Source organism: Lactuca virosa, chromosome 9, assembly GCF_052849685.1.
Source record: "Lactuca virosa cultivar CGN04683 chromosome 9, Lactuca_virosa_CGN04683_v6, whole genome shotgun sequence".
In the NCBI taxonomy this organism is placed as follows: domain Eukaryota; kingdom Viridiplantae; phylum Streptophyta; class Magnoliopsida; order Asterales; family Asteraceae; genus Lactuca; species Lactuca virosa.
This window is the reverse complement of record NC_136434.1, coordinates 219,039,385-219,059,796: the sequence shown is the minus strand read 5'-3', so window position 1 is coordinate 219,059,796 and position 20,412 is coordinate 219,039,385. Positions and strand designations below refer to the sequence as shown.

The window sequence follows — 20,412 nt, the reverse complement described above, 5'->3', positions numbered from 1 at the left end:
TTGGCATAGTTTGGTGAGTTGCCCTTGATTGTCTTGTAATCGAAATTTTAGCAAGCATTATTCAGCATCAATAAGGTGACTTGACATCACCTTTACTACTATGAATTACATCATTATTCCATTCGGTGATTGAGTTATGCTAATGCACACAATCTAATACCATGTTCTGTGTGAGTTGCTTAACAACTAATTAGCAATCAACACGACTAAAATTGTTTATCCACTTGTTGTAGCAAAATAGTGTAATTTTTACGTGAAGCTCTTCGTACAAATCCTCAACAAATGAATGCAAATAAAAATGTCGAAACAAAACAAAATAAAAAGATGGTCTTGTTCACATAGAAGATAGCCTCAAGAACTTAACGAACAAGTACATACTTGATTTGAATTAGGAAAAGTCTACTAGTCATATCAGATTGGATCGCTCACAGCAGTCAGCCAAGAATCATGAATCGTTTTGGTGATTTTTTGTGCGCTTTCACACACTTGCTTCCCAATGTAGTTGTTTTTCCGTTCCACTTACAAGACTTCATGTCTTGCTTCCTGATTAATCTGGTTGCAGATTGACAATGACAATACATGGACATATTACTTGCTGATCCACATCCACAAAAGTGACAACAACCATGCTTGAGAATGTACATATGCAAACACCCAACTGAAAGTTAGATAAGTGAAGAGAAGACATCAATTACCTTTTCAAGTTCATCTTGGACATCCTCCAGTGCATAGAATAACATCTTGTTCGTTTTGCTGAGTTCTCCAACCCTTGTCAATTTGGGACCACTGTTGTGTTTTTCCTTGTATTTTCCAAAATAACAGTTAAGTTGGTTTACTGATGGAGAACAATGTAATATAACTACTAATTGCAGGAAAAGGTTCAAAACATGAATAAGCTGCTCTACCATATCAGTTTTAGAAATATAACAAGGATTTTTGTTTTGTGTATGGTAGTTGTATGTATTTTAAATTTAATTATTTATTTTTGGCTGAAATAGTTATTATTGTCATATCAATCTCAAAATTCACATCAAAGTCAAATGGTTAATTAAAATAGAAAACTGAAAAAGAGAGAATACCTGTTACAACATTTCTGGGCCCTGTTAATCGTAATCGTAATAGCATTTGTGACCAGCCACGTAATCGTATTGAAGATCGCGATTGAAAACGTGATTGTCATCGTAATAGGAGATTTGTATCTCATCAGACACCTCAAGACTCCCTCTTGACCCATAAACATGCAGACATTTCAACATAAGAATGCTCTGCGGAAGATGACTTATGTGTGTAGCTCCTATAGATAAGTCTTCTAGACATTCTAAATGTCCAAGTTCCTCAGGTAGCTTCTCCAGCGACCGACAAGCATCCAGATTGAGAGATTTCAGATGTTTCAACATACAAATGCTATCCGGAAGATGTCTAATCCTTGTATCTGACAAACTCAGCAACTCTAAACATTCTAACCTGCCAAGATCTTCAGGTAACTTCTCAAGTGAAAAACATTGATCAAGATCAAGTTTATGTAGATTTTTCAACATAACTATGCTATCTGGAAGATGTTTAATATATGTACGTGACAAATCTAGCAAGCGTAAGCATTCTAACCGGCCAATATCTATAATTACAAAAGAATCGATGCCTTTCATTGATAAAGGAGGGGATTAAATACCCACTGTACAGAGTAATTACAGGAGGAAATTGGGGAAAATCTAGGCTAAATAAGGAAGAAGTAATCTACATTAATTACACAGTAAATATAAGATCGGGAATATACAGAAGGTATATATTTTGGTTAATACTCCCCCGCAGTCGAATGGTTGGCTGGCCGAATAGAGAGACTGGAACGGAAGCGGATGAATAGCTGACGGGGTAATCCCTTGGTAAATATATCTGCGTATTGGTAATCAGCAGGGACATGAAGAACGCGAAGGGAACCCATGCGAACTTTTTCTTGAACGAAATGGATGTCGATCTCAATATGCTTCGTGCGTTGGTGCTGAACCGGGTTTTGAGTAAGATATACGGCTGAAATGTTGTCACAATGTATAATCGTCGCCTGGCGAAGAAGCGGAAGATGTAGCTCGACGAGTAAGTTGCGTAGCCATGTTGTTTCAGCTGCGGCGTTGGCGACGCCTTTGTACTCGGCTTCGGCACTGGACCGGGAGATAGTTGGTTGTCGTTTGGACGACCATGAAATGAGATTATCACCGAGAAATACACAGTAGCCGGATGTGGACCGTTGAGAGTTGGGACACCCCCCCAATCTGCGTCGGAGTAGGCAGTGAGTTTTATAGATTTGGAGGGAGAAATATGAAGTCCATGATGACGGGTGCCTTGGAGGTATCGTAGAATACGTTTTAGAAAGTTAAAATGTGGATCGCGAGGGGCATGCATAAAAAGGCATACTTGTTGGACAACATACGCAATGTCGGGGCGAGTGAAGGTTAAGTACTGTAATGCTCCAGCGAGGCTGCGATATAGAGTTGTGTCTTGCATTAGGTCGCCGGCGGTTGCGCTGAGTTTAGAGTTAGTGTCGACTGGAGTGGCACAAGGTTTACATTGTTGCATGTTCGCCCGGTGAAGAATATCATCCACATATTGTTCTTGTGTAAGAAATAATCCTCCATTTTGATGTTTCACTTGGATGCCGAGGAAGTGATGACCCAAGGTCCGACATACCAAACTCTTTGGATAATAGAGTGATGAATTGGCAAAGAGTTGCGTCGTCGGAAGCGGTTAAGACGATATCATCCACATAAAGAAGAAGATATGCCATTTTTGTGCCTTGTTGGAAGACAAAAAGAAAGGTATCACTTTTGGTGCTTTTAAAACCGCATGTGAATGAATGTTGCAAAACGATGATACCAAGCTCGCAGAGCTTGTTTAAGCCCGTACAAAGATTTGCGTAACCGACAAACATGTGTTGGGTGTTGCGGGTCCGTGAAACCAGGGGGTTGGAACATATACACGGTCTCGTTGAGATTCCCATGTAAGAAAGCATTCTTTACATCTAGTTGGTGTATAGGCCATGATCGGGAAACGGCAAGACTAAGAACAGTGCGGATTGTGGTAGGTTTCACTATAGGACTGAATGTTTCATCGCAGTCTACTCCGACTTGTTGACATTTTCCATTAATCACTAAGCGTGCTTTATATCGTGCAAGAGTTCCGTTTTCATGAAATTTGTGCCGGTATATCCACATACAACGTATGACATGAGCCTCGGGGGGACGAGGTACAAGTTCCCATGTGTTGTTATCTATTAGAGCTCGATGTTCATCGGTCATGGCGGAGTACCAGTTTGGATCAGATAGGGCATGTTTGTGGGATTTGGGAAGAGGTGAAATGGTGGAGGTGTTGGTGTTGGTGTGAAGGTTGAGTGGTGGGTTTGGTTTGGTGATCCCAACTTTGGAGCGGGTGGTCATGGGGTGACATGATGTAGGAGGGGGTGGCGGAGGTGGAGGGGGTGGTTGGCTTCACCGGGAGTAAGTAAGTGGGTAGTATGAGGGTGGAGGAGGGGTAGGGTGGGACGAAGTGTCGGGGGTTTGGTTGGGAGAGGGAGGGTTGTGGTTCGAAGGTGGTTGAGTGGAGTGGATATTGATGTTGTTGGAGGGTGGAAGAGGAGAGGAGAGGGTTCTGTTTCAAGGAAAGAGTAATTGTGTAGTGGGTTTGGTGTCTGAGATGCATAAGGAAAAGAAGTTTCATCGAAGGTTACATGTCGGGAGAGAATGACTTTACCGGTGGACATGTCGAGGCATCTATATCCTCGGTATTGGGCTGGGTAGCCTAGAAAAAGGCAAGGTGTAGACCGAGGTGCTAGTTTGTGTTGGCGGGTGGCGGTTAGGTTGGGAAAGCAGGCACAACCAAAGATTCGTAGGTGGTCGTAAGTTGGATGTTTGAGGTAGAGGACGGAGGTAGGGGTTCGGTTGTCAAGTAATGGAGTAGGAAGGATGTTGTGCAAGTAGGTAGCGGTATGAAGGGCCTCGACCCAAAAGGAAGGTGGTAAAAAAGCATGGGTAAGTAAGCACAACATGATTTCGTTTATGCGACGGATCAGTCGTTCGGCTGTGCCATTTTGTTGAGAGGTGTGTGGACACGAGAAGCGAATGTGAAGACCGATGGTGGAAGCAAAATTATAGAAGTGGTGATTGTCGAATTCACCGCCCTTGTCACATTGGAAAGTTTTGAGGGTGATATTGAATTGAGTGTGGATATATTTGTAGAAGGCTGTGATTTTGGGAAAAGTTTCTGATTTGTATTTTAAGGGAAACACCCATGTAAAATGGCTGAAATCGTCAATAATGATAGGTATTATTTAAAATTAGTTTTGCTGTGGATAGGTGAGGTCCAAAGGTCGGCGTGAACTAGATCAAATGGTTTGAGAGTGAAGGATGTGGAGTTTTTGAATGGTAGACGCTTGTGTTTAGCAAGTTGGCAAGAATGACAAACTGATAAACGATCATTTTTATTGCAAGAAATATTTTTATTTTGACTAAGAAAATCTATTACATGATGACCAGGATGACCGAGTCTAAAATGCCAAAGAGGAGAACTAGAAGAAACATAAAAAGATGAAGCTGGAGCGTTGGCTTGTTTGGTGAAGGGGTAGAGATCGCCGGAACTGTCGTGTCTGGAGAGGTGCTTCTTGGTCTTGTAATCCTTTATAGAAAAACCAAAGGAGTCAAATTCAACAGAAAATGAATTATCACGACAAAATTTACGAACATATATAAGATCTTTAACGGTATGAGGTGTGTGGAGTACATCTTTTAGATGAATAGGTTTGGATGGATGGGGTAATGTTGTATGACCTGATCCGAACTGGTACTTGATTGCCATTTGCAACAAACACAGATTTAATAGAAGACAAACTATGGACCGAGATTTTAACTTCGTTGGCTGTGAGATGAGATGTAGATCCAGTGTCCATGTACCAATCAGCATGTTCTTGGTCCATAGTCATAGCTGAAAAAGCAGCCCCGAGTTCCGAAGGTTCAAGTGGGTTTACCTCCGTAAGATTGGCTTCAGTTGGTGGTTGTCATGGTTGCTGCTGGGAAGAAGAGGTAGGCCAGGGAGAAGCCCATCCAGCTTGAGTAGGATATGGACAAGGTGGTGGTGAAGCCCAATATGGGTGGGCCCAGAATGGTGGTGGGTATCCGGCCCATGTAGGGTGTGTTTGATTGGACATAGGGCTTTTGCGATTATTTGACTGGGTTTGTGTTGGCCGACCAGAGGACGTATAACCGGGTCGAGAAGGAGATGCAGATACAGGCGCTCGACGATTTGTGTTCCGTTGCTGGTTAGGGCGGCCTCTGTTTCCAGATTCGCCACATCGGAAATTAGAGTTTGTTGGTGGGTTGTGTTCAACAGCAGCGACGATCTCTGTGGATGAGTGCGAATCTCGAGCACGTTGTCGCTGAGTTTCAAGTTGAAGCATGGAGCACGCGGTATCCCATGGAGGTAGGGTCTGATTGATGTAGGCGCCGACTATGTCAAATTCGGATGGCAACCCACGGATAAGTTGAAGAACCAGACGTTTCCCGTTGACAGGGCAATCGACGTCATTCAGTTGACTTGCCAGATCTTGAGACGTTGGCAATAAGCTTCAAGGGACGACATTGCTCGAAGGGTAAGGTTTGTGAACTCGTGTTCAAGAGCAGCAACACGAGATCCTTTGTTGTTGAGGAAGATATTTTGAATTTTGAACCAGGCTTCATATGCTGTGGAGTTCGGTTCAAGCACCCGCGCAAGGAGATCGTCTGAAACTGTTCCATAAATCCATTGGAGGACGATGGCATCAATCTCTGACCAGTTTTCATAGGTCGGGTCAGTCTTGGATGGAGGGTCGGAACCATCGATATGGGCAAGGACTCTGTAACCTCTAGCATGAAGTTTGAACAAGCGAACCCATGAAGAGTATGATACCTTGGTACCATCAAGGGTGCGGATCTTGTTCTGTATGTTTGTGACCGTGTAGACGGGATGGAGAGCTTTGACAGGAGTTGGGTCTTGTTTTTCTGACATCGTGAATAGAGAGGATGATCAGAAACGAAGTAAAGATGTCCCGCAGTAGCTGAGACAGTAGGGAGAGATTTTGAGGTAAGGAGCACTTGGCTCTGATACCATATAATTACAAAAGAATCGATGTCTTTCATTGATAAAGGAGGGGATTAAATACCCACTGTACAGAGTGATTACAGGAGGAAAGTGGGGAAAATCTAGGCTAAATAAGGAAGAAGTAATCTACATTAAATACACAGTAAATATAAGATCGGGAATATACAGAAGGTATATATTTTGGTTAATAATATCCTCGGGTAACTTCTCTAGCCTTGAACAACGATTAATATCAAGAGACACCAGATGTTTCAACTCACAAATGCTATCTGGAAGATGCTCGATATTTGTAAATGACAAATCTAGATCCTTTAAAGATTCTTACCCACTAAGGTCCTCTGGTAACTTGTTAAAATACCAAGAATGGTAAAGTATGAGAATGTTGAGGTGTTTCAACAAATTAATACTGTCCGGAAGATGTTTAAGCTTTGTATTTGTCAAATCTAGAACCTCTAAACATTCTAAGCGGCCAAGATCCTCAGGTAACTTCTCAAACTCATCACAATGAGCAAGGCGAAGATATTTTAAATTTTTTGGCATGGAAATGCTATCCGGAGACAAATTTAGATTCTCTAAACACCCTACCCACTGAAAAACCTCAGGTAAATTCTTAAGGGACAAACAAGCCCAAAGTTCGATAAATTTCAGATGTTCCAAATTCCAGATATCATCTGGAAGTTCTACCAAATCACGACAATCACTAAGATCCAACGTCTCGAGATTTGGGGTTAGATCAAGGTCAATGGTCTTCAATCTTGAATCCCTGAGATCAAGGAATCTAAGCTTGTCAAGAACCTAACATAAGGAGAAAAACAAGATGAATATTGCTGTCAATACAAAGCAATGAATGTGTAAGTCATAACATTACAATGAATCATGCAAAAATAATCAATCAACCATAATGTTACCTTTTTTTCTCCCCCTTCCCAAAGTTGTACGATTTCGCTTGTAGGCATCTCAAGTCTAACAAGATTATTTGCTTGAAATGTTTTGGGTAAAGACCTAAAAGGGTAAGAATCCCATTTTAGATATCGTAAAGCATCTGGAAAGCTTGGACTAAATGTATCAAGTTCAGCGTCTCTCAAATGATTTGTCGTAACCACTGAAAGATACCTAAGTGCCTTCATCTTTCCAAGACCTTTTATAAGCTTATAAGGATCGAGTTTTGTACTGTAAAATTCTATACATCTTGTTTCTTCAGTACCCTGAAAGGTGGTCACGATGAAAGTTGTGTGAAAATAGATGAAAAAGTGTTAGATTTCTCGAACATACACATAAACTTGATCCTCATCAAGTCATTAGCCAATATATGTTCAATTTCATCATTCTTCCATAACCGGCTATGTTTCTTTGGCAAATCAGGGTGAGAACGGCGAACAATATGTCTGCCCATTTCTTGGATACTGTCATGCATGTCCAAACACTCACCATAATAATCATCTTTATAAATAGTTACTAGAGAAGTAGAGATTTTTGCTGAAGAACTCTTAAACCAATTCTAGCATGAAACCCAAAGCTTTCAAGAACTTGGATTGCGAACTCTTTTATGTCACCTTTCATAATGCCTGCAACATCGAGGAATATCTCCTTGTAATCATCCTCTAGAGCGGTATAGCTTAATTCCAATATTTTTAGAGTTTCTGTTAGTGGAATTGTTTTTAATCTTGCTAAAGCATCTTCCCATTCCGGCTTATCTTCACCACACAGAAACGAACCTAAGACTGTGATTGTTAAAGGAAGACCAGCAGCATAACATACAACTTGTTCTGAAAGACCTTGGTACCCTTCAATTGGAATGTCTTTCTTAAATGCATACCTACTAAAAAGGCAAATTGCTTCCTCATCCGATAACAAATTAACATCACGAATCAGCGTCACTCTGTGTGCTAACAGTACTTTCTCATCTCTTGTTGTAATAATAATTCTACTTCCTGGCTTAAACCAATTAGGCTCTCCGGCTAACGCCTCAAGCTGGTTAATATGATTTACATCATCTAGAACAATAAGAACCTTTTTAGTAGGCATCCTCCTCTTCATCATGTTTTTCCCGTCATAAATATCTCTTATGTTGATGCCTTTATCATTTAAGACTTCCGAAAGGACTTTATTTTGCAACGAGTTCAAACCAGACAACGAAGCACTTGAAACTTCCCTAACATTCTCAACGAAGCTTTTACCTTCGAAGTGAAATGATATTTGATCAAAAACAGTTATGGCCAATGTTGTCTTCCCACCACCTCCCATCCCTTTGATCCCAATAATTCGAACATCATCAATACCGATATCTAAAGACGATACAATATCCTTTACCCGTGTCTCCATGCCCACTAATTTTTCATAAATACTGAAAGTGATGGAACATAGCTCTAGTGATAGTTGTTCAACAATTATTTGGATGAATTTAGCTTCATGCCTGTATTTTAAAGAAGATTCAATTAACTTTACTAAAACTCTCACATGTACAATTACCTTCACATCTCATGTTTAATCTTTGGAAAAGACTCGAGTTTGAGTTAGAATTTGACAACACAACATGAGATGCGATGGGTAACCCTTTTAAAACAAAATTAAGAAAGTTGCACGCATACAAAGGAATTACCTATCAGCAGTGTTCTTCAACTCTCATCCAGCCAGATCGGCTGCTTCTTTCATAGCCTCCCTCCATTTTCCAGCAGCCTCTTTATTTTTATGTTTGGCAAAGGCTTTTCTAACTGCCCCGCTCTGGTGGCGGACTTCAGTGGGTGTGACATCATAGAAGATGGGGTAAGCAGTATGCTCCATTATCTTGTGACACTCCATTATCTTCACAAGCTCATCCAAGCACCATGATGAAGATGCATAGTTCTTGGAGAAAACAATGATGTAAAATCTCGAGTCTTCAATGGATCCGATCAGCTCATCGCTGATCCTTTTTCCCTTTCTTGATTCTCTCATCATCCTTGTAAGTGTAAATGCTTTTATGCTGAAGAGCTGAATAAAGATGATCAACGAACTTTGTACGAGTGTCTTCACCTCTAAAACTTAAAAACACATCATATTTAAAGCTCTTCCGAGTGGATGAAGTTGAAGAAGAATCCATGATTGTATATATGCTTGAAGGATTCTATAAAATCAAATATTTGCTGGGGAAAACTTATGTGAAACGATTGCAAAGAAATTTGGATGAGCTGAATTAAAAGGCATAAAGTGTATATTAAAAGGTCAAAAGGTGATGGGTTTGTATGGATAAAAATATTATAAGATTCCTTATTTAAACAATTCAAAAAGAACTGTTTTAATTGTTAAAAAGCCAACGGTTGTAGCAGTGGAACGTGCTACGTTTGTCTGGATAAAAAGATTACAAGATTCCTTATTTGAACAATTCAGAAAGAACTGTTCTACTTGATGCGATTAGGGATACAACTAGTAAATAATTAAAAATTTTGGATAGCTGACTTTTGATCCTTTTTAAAAAATGGTGGTGCTGTCATAAATTATAATTTTGTACCCGTATGCATATTTTCTGTCAAAAGAGTAAACATAAAAACGTTATTTAATTCCATTTCGCATTAGATTGTCTTCACATATAATAAATATTTCACTTATTGATGTAATAACTTTCCAAAAAGAAAGTTCTAACACTGCAAAACTTGAAAAAAGAGTGACTGAAAAAATGTTAAAATAATTTCCAGGTGCCCAACCTTTCGGATGTGTTGTGGGGCCTGAGATCTCTTAGGAGAAGAGAACATGTGATGCCATGAAGAATTCAAACCAAATTAATGTATATACAGATACAGATAATGTATCACTGTGCATACTTATCATATACCTGAACTTTCTGGCAGCTTTAGTTGGGTTGAAGTGAGGGATGACCGGTACTAAACCTCACTGTGCCGCTTCAGGGAATCGAAATGTACTCTCAAACCTCCCACTGTCCGTCAAAAAGCCTTCAATTATTTCCGTTTAGAGCTGCTCTGATTTTTGATGTTTTGAGGGCAGGCGGGGGAGAAAGACCGAGATGGAGATATTGGAGGTTTTTTTATTTCTTATTTGGGAAGAAAAACAAAAACATCGATATACCAAAAAGGACCCTTTAGATTTGTTATTAAAAAAACTTCCCCAAACGATCATGAATGTTATCATTCACGTCCTTTAAAAGACAATAAAATGGTCCCTTAACTATGTTTAAACCCACATGTCTACTTGTCTAGTCATTCTATATTTTACTCTTGCATTCTCTTTTTCCATTAACTATAATTTGACAAAAGTTATCACATATTTTTCAAATTTTCTTATAAATGTCAAAAGACTGAATCCAACTCTTCTAAGAGCAATTTGATTCAGTTAGTCATCTTAATTTTCTAAATATACACTTCTTGAATTACATTTAACAAGCTTGATTAAAGTTATATTTTTTTCATTTGTTTCTTCATAAAACTCAAACACTAATTAGAGATTTTTTTTTTAGTTTACACTTCCAATGCTAAAAATTTACAAAAATGTCCTAAAATCGTGAATCTTGTATGTAAAGCGGCTAAAAACAAACTATTGAACAAATTCAATGGGCTTTATGTAACTTTAACTGTCGATGGATTAACTGTGGAGATTATTATTATTATTATTATTATTATTATTATTATTATTATTCATATATATATATATATATATATATATATATATATATATATATATATATATATATTAAAGATGACCACCTTTTTTAACAATAAAGTTCCTAAGGGGTTGCCACAAATGGTCCCCTGTTTATGGGTTTCGTTTCAGTTTCGGATCCTTTTCTGTAGAGGGCATTTTATGTCATTATGTACATTCTTTCGGACACGTGTCGTTCATCGTTGGATTTGTGTCGCTGTATTTGACTATTTGATGTATGTTAGCGTTTCTGGATCCTTCTCCACAGTTTCCCTTCGTATATCGTCCTGATGAAAACGATCTGAGCCGATGTGAAACGAAACGTCCGACTGAGATCCGCTCTACCTGCTATCGATCGTTCTGATGTTGATGGTTTCCAAAGACGTAAAAACCCTCAATTTTTCGTCTACTTCAAACACCTACCTCCTGTGTGCGCCCATGCGCCCATTCACTGATCTCCAAACGCCCATTCATCACCGCCGTTCTCATCCAATTAGGTGCTAACAGAAGCGGCCCATTCTTCTGAACCTATCATTCTCCAATTACCGATTTTTTTTTTCAATCCACGATTTCCCACCGGTTTCGTCTTCGTGTCGACATCGTAGACAGCAGCAACGACGACTACTGCAACAACACTGTAAGTCTTCCAAACCTTCATAACCAAACTGCCAAACCAACCTTTGCTTGCTCTCTGTAACACTTCACTGAAGATTTTAGAGAGAGTAACATACACAAACACTTAGAAAGAGAGTCTCCTCCCTTCTTCTACCCTCTGCTCCGTCTGATGGACTGAAATCGATGGACTCATCTACTTCTGTGATATCGTACATGCCTTCGATAACCATACGTTTCCTTGATTTGATGTTTCTTTTTTCAGGTAACATGAACACCGATGGACTCATCTACTTCTCTGGTATCGTTAATTTTAGGAAACTACGGTTCGATTATGGTTTTCTTCATGATTGAGGATAAACAGGGGTTTCTATCGATTGGTTGTATCCAATACAAGTGAAGGCTGTAAGGTTGCATATTAATCTGATTTTGCTGTTGATTTCAGTTCCAATTACATGTTAATTTCATTTCAATTTTGTGTATGTAGTGGATTTCAGTACTCATGTAGACGATTGAACCCTACCATTACTGATCCTCACTCCTACTATCTTTCCGACTACCATCGCTTGAAAGCCCGTGTTCTCAATCAGGTTCTTTTTTTCTCTGATCCTCACAATTTAGTTTCCTGTGTGAAGAAATTTACAGTTTGGAATACTCATTAGCAACAGGAACCCTACATATCGACACAGGTATGACTCTTTTTTCTTGGTTACTCTCTGTGTCTAATTTGTTGTTGTTTGTGGTACATGTGGTTGGATCGACCGACAACTGAAGTATCACAAACTTGTGCATTTTCAAGGAAATTGCACTTCACCTGAACAAAAAAGTGCTTACATTCATGTGATGTATTTCATATATTCTTCTTTATTCACTTGCAGACAATCTATAAGATCGGTTTCACGTTTGGTATCTGCAATTACCCACACCTTCAAAAAGGGAAATAACCATGATGAAAGATCAAAATCTTTTCTGCAAAAGCTATCTTTTACTATATTAGTTTCTAATTATATATCAAAAATTCCAATTAAGCCTCATAAATCCCCAAAATACTCTGTACCTATCGTTCCTCTTGCTGCCAAACATGGTTGGAGCAATTCTTTCCTGGGCATCAGGTAATATTCTTGCCCCCTTTGCCCTTGGATGATTAACTTTGACTTTCCTACATTTTCCTTCTCTCAAACATGGAAATGCAAATTCTAACACCCTGTTTCTATATTTCATTGGTTTACAGGTGAGGCAGCAGTGGAATAAAATTACAAACCCACAGATTGAATTAAATCCAATGTCCCCTCATTCGTATTCCCAAGGTATGTATTTCCTTTGTTATCATGATACATGACCGTTTTACCCTTATACTCCAACAAACAGTTTGGTAAAGATATTAAGAAAGCTGGTAAATGAATTATCATACCTTAAGAACATCATGCGGTGGGTCATCTAACCTTGGGTTTATTTTATATGATAAAATTAGAATGATAGGATGGATAATTAATGATTAATGTGTGGTGTGATGTTGTAGATGGCGCCCCTGTGTTATATCTTACAAGAAGATGGACTTTGAAGAGCTCTGTGCAGCAGCCATCGGCACATACCAGTTGGAAGCACTAGGGACATGGAACCACATCGAGTCCACATCATTTGACTACTTTCAACAGGAGAGTAACTGGACCGTACCTGTCGAGGAACCTGGTCGGGTATTTATTATTATTAGTTATTAATTAGTAACTATCAATTAATAATGATGATATGCAAGTTACAGAAAGAGAACAAGTTACATGGCAGTTATTTCCATAAATTAGTTAGTATGCAAATTCGAGCACATGACAGTTTTTTCCATAAATTAGTTAGTTACGCTAACATATTGTCATTTAAGTCTAATTTATGCAAATATTTTACCAATTTTTACTCGAATTTGTTTTTACTCGAATAGCAATGTGATTCTACCGATTTGTTCCTTATATCATCATTCTTTCATTCTTAACTCCTATTACAACATTCTACTATTAACATTTAGCCTAATTATAGCAATGTAATCCAAGTATGAAATAGTTTTCCGTTATCTAATGGTTGGCATGATTTCATGTTCTTTTGTACTTTGATGATATTACACTTCCCCCACATAATTGTAAGAGGTATCAATCTGAACTGTTTTCAGCTTATATGATAGGTCCTATGAATATGCTAAATTCTTATATTCTCATTTAAACATTTTTAGGCATTTCTTGGGAATTTCAGGTCTGTGGATTCATGATTTTACATTGTATGGTTTTGTGCTGTGTATCCCTTTGATTAAGGCTGTTGGCAGCAATGGAAATTACAAAGCTATCGCAGAAGTTTGTGAGCAGCTGCAAATAGTAGAAAACCGACTCAAAGTCAAAAGGTGCCACCTTCTTTCGAGGCGACAACATTGGTCGGCTGGATATTCCTGCTGATTTCGGAGTTTATTAGGTAATAAATAGTTTTTTATTATTTTTACACGTAACATCAATGGCTTCCCCCATAATCTCACATTCCATGTTCCCGTTGGTGCACAGGTTTATTTTTTATTTTTTATTTTTTGCAGATGATGTGCCGATGAGAAGATCCTCGGTTGATTCAACAAGTGGTTTTCAAGATGATCCACAAGAAAGGTGGCATATTGAGTTCCAACCATAACCCCCCTAAGCCCCTATTGAGTTCCAACCATGTAAAGTAGAGGATTATAATTAAAAATTATTGTTTTTTATCGATAATCAATTGGAAAATAAGGCATGTGAACTACCAAAGGATAAACCCATGAAGTATATATTTTGATAAATAGCTTATCCGACAACAAAAAAAGTATCCATGACGAAACAATATTACTGCCCCATAACAATACTCAAACTATAAACAAATAGTTGATCAAATAACATTTACAAAAAACAAACAACGGAAAAAATTGTCGCATCCGACCCCCGCAACGCGGGGGCTCCCCACCTAGTTGTTGTTATTATTATTATTATTATATTTTATTTTAGTTTATTTTTTATCTTAATAGCCAAAGTGTGAAAGTGCAATCATGGACATTCTATTAAGAACATTGTGGCCAACGTGTTAAGAACATTGTGGCCAAGGTGTGTAGACTATATAATTTGAGAGAAAAAGTGATGAAAGAGATTGAGAGAAAGAGTGAATCTTCTCATTAATTCAAATGGACCTTAAGCTACACACATATACATTCAGACATAAAGAAAACAACTTAACAAACTTCATAATTAACTTCTAACTGATCAACACTACTACAAAACGTATTTAATAGTGCTATGAGTTTTTTTGGTGCGGTGGTAGCCCAAAACCGCATCATTAAAACACCAAAAGTTAGTTTCACATTAATAAGCCATAGAACCGCACTATCTAAATAATTTGTTGGTGCGTTTATACAAACACCACATTAAACAACATTTATTTGTGCATTTAGATCTAGGCCACACCATTGAAGATTGAGTTCCCTCCTCATATTTTGGTTCCCGTGCGATGCTCCTTTCAAAATTTCATTTCCCACGCGATGCCTTTCTTATCCACTACATATTTTCTTAACCTAATTTCATTTCACCACACCACCCCCAACATCGTCGACTTCTGCCACCCTCATCACCATCACCGAGTCATATCACCCCCATCCCCATCAACACTAATTTACGCTGCCACTACCTCCATCATCTTTGATTTCGGTCGACCCACTCCCATCATTGCCGATTCACGGCTTCAGGTCGACATCGTGATGAATTTTATTTCTCTTTGAGGCATCGAACTCCACTATAATCGTCTTTGTCCATCGCCATCAACCCATCTTCAAGACTCTCAGGAATGTTTATGATATTCTGATTTATAATTTTGATTCAAAAAATTTCTTAATATATGTGTTTTTATACTCTAATTTCTTATGTTAGGGTATGGAAGAAAGAATGGGTCGAGCTAAGAAGCACGTGAAGCTCAAAAGAGATCACATATGTTTGTAGAGGAGGATATAAAGGTGTATAAAACAAAAGAAAAAAGAAACAGCCTCACGTCATTTCATGGTTTAACATTGTAATGTCTATGTATGTATGTATGTATGTGTGTGTATGTATGTGTGTGTGTATGTATGTATGTATGTATATACGTATGTATGTATGTTTATGTATGTGTATGTATGTATGTGAGTGTGTATGTATACGTATGTATATATGTGTATGTGTGTGTATGTATATGTATGTGTATGTGTGTGTATGTATATGTATGTGTATGTGTGTATTTGAATGTGTATGCTTATGTGTATATTTATGAGTGTATATGTATGTGTATGTATAAGTGTATGTGTATGTGTATGTGTGTATATGTATGTATGTGTGTATGTGTATGTCTATATATTTATGTACGTATGTGTATATATATATGTATGTGTTTATGTATGTATGTGTATGTGTATGTATGTGTTTATGTGTATGAATGTATTTATGTGTATATGTGTATGTGTATGTTTATGTGTGTATGTGTATGTGTATGTATGTGTTTATGTATATTTCCTTGTATTTAAATGTAGCTTGTTAGTGAAAGTGTAAGCATTAAAATATTAAATAATGTAAAGAGTAATGGATCCCGAATACGTACACGACTTTATGATTGATATTAATAGCTATAAGTCGGTGAAAATGTAGATAATAATGTATAATAGAGGTGTGAAAAAACGAAGCGGAAAAAACGACATTCGGCGCCCGAAAATACGAAAATAAGGAAAAATCTAAGGTCAATCCATAGACGGAATTCTAACGGAAGGCCTTTTCCGTAGGTATTCCATAGGTAATTACCTACGGAATACCGTCGGAAAAGGCCTTCCGTCAGAATTCCATCACCAATCCGTAGATAATTACCTACGGATTAGCTACATATTTTACTTATTTTCGTATTTTTCGGACGCCGAACATCGTTTTTTTCACATCTCTATTATACATTATTATCTACACTTTCACCAATTTATAGCTATTAATATCGTTCATAAGGTCGCGTGCACCATCGGGATCCATTACTCGTTTCATTGTTTAACATTCACATATACACACGTACATTTATTCGTTTTTTTTTCACACATATACTATACATGATTATCTATACTTTCCCAAACTTATACATAATATCTACACGTGTATAGCGGTATGCACCTTTTTCTAAGTTATTCCTTTCACATACATTCACACATACACGCATATATATACATACATATACACATATATTCACACATAACCATAGACACATAAATACACATACATACACACATTTACAGATACACATACATTCACATACACATACAAATACATTCACACATACCCATAGATACATACATATACATACATACATACATATACATTCATACATACACTTACACACACACACACACACACACACATATATATATATATATATATATATATACACACACACATACACATACATTCACATATACCTAATATATACGTGTGTATACACACAGTACACATACATTCACACTTACACATACATATTCATATACATATACTTACATATACACTTTCAGTTATACACATACATTCATATACATATACACATACATATACATATAGAAACACATACTCACGTTAGAACCGGCTCAAGGAATTTGCCCCAGGAGCAGGATCCAACACCGACTTCTTCAAGATGATCTTCAAATAGAAACAATATGAAAAATCAAATTTATGATCTTTTGAAAGCTGCATAAATATTTGTACTAAAAAGAACTCACCAAATTTTGTGCGACAATACGAGTGCGACGTCGACAAGTTTTGTACGATAGTGAGACCGAGGATGACCGTTGAGCGGATGAGGAGCGGCCGATGAGTGAATGAATCGTGAATTCGTGATGGTTCTTCCTTCAAAGTTCAGTCCTTCTCTTTCGTTTGTGAATGTGTAGACTGGAGGCTGGAAAGAGATGCGTTTTTTTTTATTAGGCACGCAGTGGCTGCACAAGGAGTCAAGGATGGATGAACCACATACATACGACTATACGACTGATGATACAAATACCAAAATAAAATTTAAGATACGATAAATAATAGTATAATACGTTCTTAGATTGTTAAAAATTAAAATAAATAGATAATTAAATATACTAGGCGGGTTGGTGGGTTGACACGCGAATCCAGACAGGTAACCCAACCCAACCCATTAAATAAACAGGTTACCGGGTCAGAAATCTCAACCCTAACCTGCTTATTTTTGTGTCGGGTTACGGGGTTGGGTCGAGAGTTTCCACCCCTAATAATAGTAAAAGAGCATGTTAGTTTGGATATGGCATGCCCGATCAGATGGTAAGTTGTTAAGCATATTCACGTAAGACTCGAATTCAAATGTAACGTCTGAGATTTATCAGGTATTATTTTTTATTCTAGTTTTAATTATGAAATGTTGGTATTTTTGGGGCGGAGCGTACGCTAGGCATACAGGGTGTACGCACGGCGTACACATATGAGGTGCGGAATGGGGAACCCGCATGCGTACGTTGGGCGTACCCATGTGTACGCTGGACGTAGGATGATCAGATGCAAACCCTAAATTTTAGGGTTTGCACCCTATTTAAACAACTTATATTCCTCCAAACCCATATCCTCTCATCCTCCCTTGTTCTCTAAGTGCCCAACTCGAACCCTAACTCCATTGCATGTATCTTGAGCTTACTTTGAGCATTTTGGTGTTGTTTTGGTGGTTTTGAAGAGCAAGGATTTTGAAGAAGGAGCAAGGACTTGAAGAGAGCTTGTAGATCCAAGAGATTAGCATCTTTTCTGACTCATATGAGGTATCAAGCTTCAAGCTTGACCATTGCATGCTTAGTTGTAGTTTTGGGGTGTTTTATGTGATATTTTGACTCTATAGTTGAGATTTCTTGTGTTCTGGTAGTTTCAGCCATAAGAGCTGTCCTTTTGAGCTATTAGAAGCTTTTAGAGTCATAAAAATCGGGCCTTGATGGTTAAGCCACAACCATGCAAGTGTTAGATGCTCACAAAGTGTGTTTAAGGACTTATATCATGTCTTAACCCCCATCCATGCTTGCAAAGACATAAAGTCTGTAACTTTGTAGTTTAGGATGTCTTAAAGGACCTGGATCTATGTTTTGGACGTTAGGACTTAATGGATTAAGTCACAAAAGGAGTTCTAAGGAAACTAGCCAGTACGCTGGGCGTACCCCTGGTACGTTGCACGTACTAGGTCAATTTCCCGCTTCTGGTCAAGGCCAGCGTACGTCGGGCGTACGTGCCAGGTACGCGGCGAGTACGCATATAGAGTGATTAATGTAGTTTTTGGGCCTTGGGTGATTAGGCCTTGATTTGTTGGGTCTCATGGCCCACTATGGAGTAAGGCCTCTGGGCCTAGGACTGAGATTTATGGTAATGGGCCTTTTTGGGCCTTATTGGGCTTTAAAGCTTAAAGTAATGGACTTGGGCCTTAAATTGAGTATGGATTGGACCTTGGGGGAAAAGGCCTATTAGGGCAAGGACTAGGGACCTTGCCTTGGGACATGAATTAGAAGTTGGGCCATAAGAGAGTCATACTTGGACCCAATAACTAACTAGGGGACTTGTTATGCTTTAGGGAGAGGAGTCCCGAGCCATCCGAGGAGTACGATTTCGACATACACGGTTGAGGTGAGTTACCTTCCTGTATGAGTGGGTCGAAGGCATCAATGTCGACCCACTAGTAGTTGTTTGTAGTAGAGATGATTGTCTTTGTGATAATTGCCCGATATGTCACCATCTGTTATGTTTTATGTGCTTATTTGATACGATATTATGTGGTAATGGTAGGGGTGAAATAGACCCAGTATCTGGTTGATATAGACCGAAGGGGAGGCCAGCACCCAGATATGCTCCGCAGTATCCGGTTGAAATAGACCGAAGGGGAGGCCAACACCCAGATACTCGGCAGTATCCGGTTGAAATAGACCGAAGGGGAGGCCGGCACCCATATATGCTTGGCAATGTATTTGTTGTATGGTATGTGGTATGATGGGGGAAATCACTAAGTTTCGTACTTACGGTTTTCAGTTTTGGTTTCAGGTACCTCTTCTTCGAAAGGAAAGGAGTTGGCACGATCGCAACGCATCACACTATGATGATTTTCTGCACTTGAGATCTTTGGGAGTTGTACTCTGATGTTGTTTTCTTATGACATGTTTTGGATATTGATTTTGATTATGACATGTGATGACACTATTGATGTTTTTAGACCACTGGCTTTTATAGTTATGTAAATCAAAAATGAAATTTTTTGGTCATGAATTTTGGGATGTTATAAGTTGGTAGCAGAGCCTCGGTTTGAGGGATTCGGACAGACCCTCGGGGGTGTCTGGACTTAAATCAAGGGTTTGAGAGATTTTTACAAGAAAAATAATTTTTCAAAAATTTAAAATTAGGGTTTTAGATAAAGAACAAGGAGTGTGATGCGAGCAATCGGCCGAGCTCAAGTAAGTTTTCCCAAGGTACACATACATGTTATATTATGATATGGAGTGTGAATATGTGAACTTCATGCTAGATTAGGGCTAAGGATCTAGGAAGGATGCCTTGTATGCCTACTGTATGTGCTTATTGAATTGCATGCTAGATTAGAGCTAAGGATCTAGGAAAGATGCCTTGTATGCCCACGGTATGAGCTTATTGAACTGCATGCTAGTACTGATTAGTCAGTGATATGATGACCTAATTAGGATATGCTTGGTTTTGTTTACTCGATGCCCGAATGCTGCTTGTTTTGTGCTTTTAGGAGTTCTAGCTATCTTTAACTAACTAGTAGACGAATATGTTAAGTTACATATTACGAGGACTAAATAATTTCAGAAGGTTAGGTTTAGCCCTATTTCACAGCTCTCGTTTGAGTCTAACCGTTGTGGGGAGAGACCTCTCATTCGAAGAATTATCTGGTCTTAGTAATATGTAATGGTATTCGTGAGCTAATTAGGGAGGGATAGCAGGGACTTCTTATGCAGCTGATAGCGGAGAGTGGGTCGAGGATTACCCTAGGACAAGCCTAGGATGAGATTAGTATGGA

General features: G+C 38.5%; 3 protein-coding genes, 1 long non-coding RNA gene and 1 pseudogene across 12 annotated transcripts; 1 reads left to right on the top strand and 4 right to left on the bottom strand.

Moving 5' to 3' along the window:
• Positions 1 to 356: 356 nt before the first annotated feature.
• On the bottom strand, positions 357 to 1,450 carry LOC145138556 (uncharacterized). Its single transcript, XR_013721600.1, has 3 exons — positions 1,080 to 1,450; positions 696 to 800; positions 357 to 552 (listed from the first exon to the last, which is right to left on the bottom strand). It is a non-coding gene; the product is annotated as an uncharacterized LOC145138556 (long non-coding RNA).
• A 4,115-nt stretch (positions 1,451 to 5,565) lies between these two features.
• LOC145140317 (uncharacterized) lies at positions 5,566 to 6,024 on the bottom strand. The gene has a single exon (XM_079073844.1). The coding sequence runs from the start codon at positions 6,022 to 6,024 to the stop codon at positions 5,566 to 5,568; it is 459 nt and encodes a 152-aa protein (XP_078929970.1).
• Positions 6,025 to 6,318: 294 nt separating this feature from the next.
• LOC145138554 (disease resistance protein RML1A-like) lies at positions 6,319 to 7,244 on the bottom strand. Its single transcript, XM_079072624.1, has 2 exons — positions 7,026 to 7,244; positions 6,319 to 6,912 (listed from the first exon to the last, which is right to left on the bottom strand). The coding sequence occupies exons 1-2, from the start codon at positions 7,242 to 7,244 to the stop codon at positions 6,439 to 6,441; spliced, it is 693 nt and encodes a 230-aa protein (XP_078928750.1). The 3' UTR covers positions 6,319 to 6,438.
• An 89-nt stretch (positions 7,245 to 7,333) lies between these two features.
• LOC145138553 (TMV resistance protein N-like) lies at positions 7,334 to 9,290 on the bottom strand (annotated as a pseudogene). Its single transcript, XR_013721591.1, has 2 exons — positions 8,717 to 9,290; positions 7,334 to 8,530 (listed from the first exon to the last, which is right to left on the bottom strand). The product of XR_013721591.1 is annotated as a TMV resistance protein N-like (transcript).
• Positions 9,291 to 11,019: 1,729 nt separating this feature from the next.
• Positions 11,020 to 14,157, top strand: LOC145138555 (uncharacterized). Of its 8 annotated transcripts, XM_079072625.1 has the most exons (8): positions 11,020 to 11,383; positions 11,624 to 11,768; positions 11,846 to 12,047; positions 12,237 to 12,470; positions 12,590 to 12,786; positions 12,878 to 13,047; positions 13,594 to 13,738; positions 13,922 to 14,157. In XM_079072625.1, exons 5-8 carry the CDS (start codon positions 12,782 to 12,784, stop codon positions 13,923 to 13,925), a joined length of 324 nt encoding a protein of 107 aa, XP_078928751.1. In that variant the 5' UTR covers positions 11,020 to 11,383; positions 11,624 to 11,768; positions 11,846 to 12,047; positions 12,237 to 12,470; positions 12,590 to 12,781; the 3' UTR covers positions 13,926 to 14,157. The 8 variants fall into 8 exon arrangements, 1 of the variants encoding a protein (XP_078928751.1); XR_013721599.1 differs by having other exon boundaries at positions 11,846 to 11,948; positions 12,027 to 12,047; positions 12,590 to 13,806; XR_013721594.1 differs by having other exon boundaries at positions 12,590 to 12,665; positions 12,878 to 13,806.
• Positions 14,158 to 20,412: the final 6,255 nt, after the last annotated feature.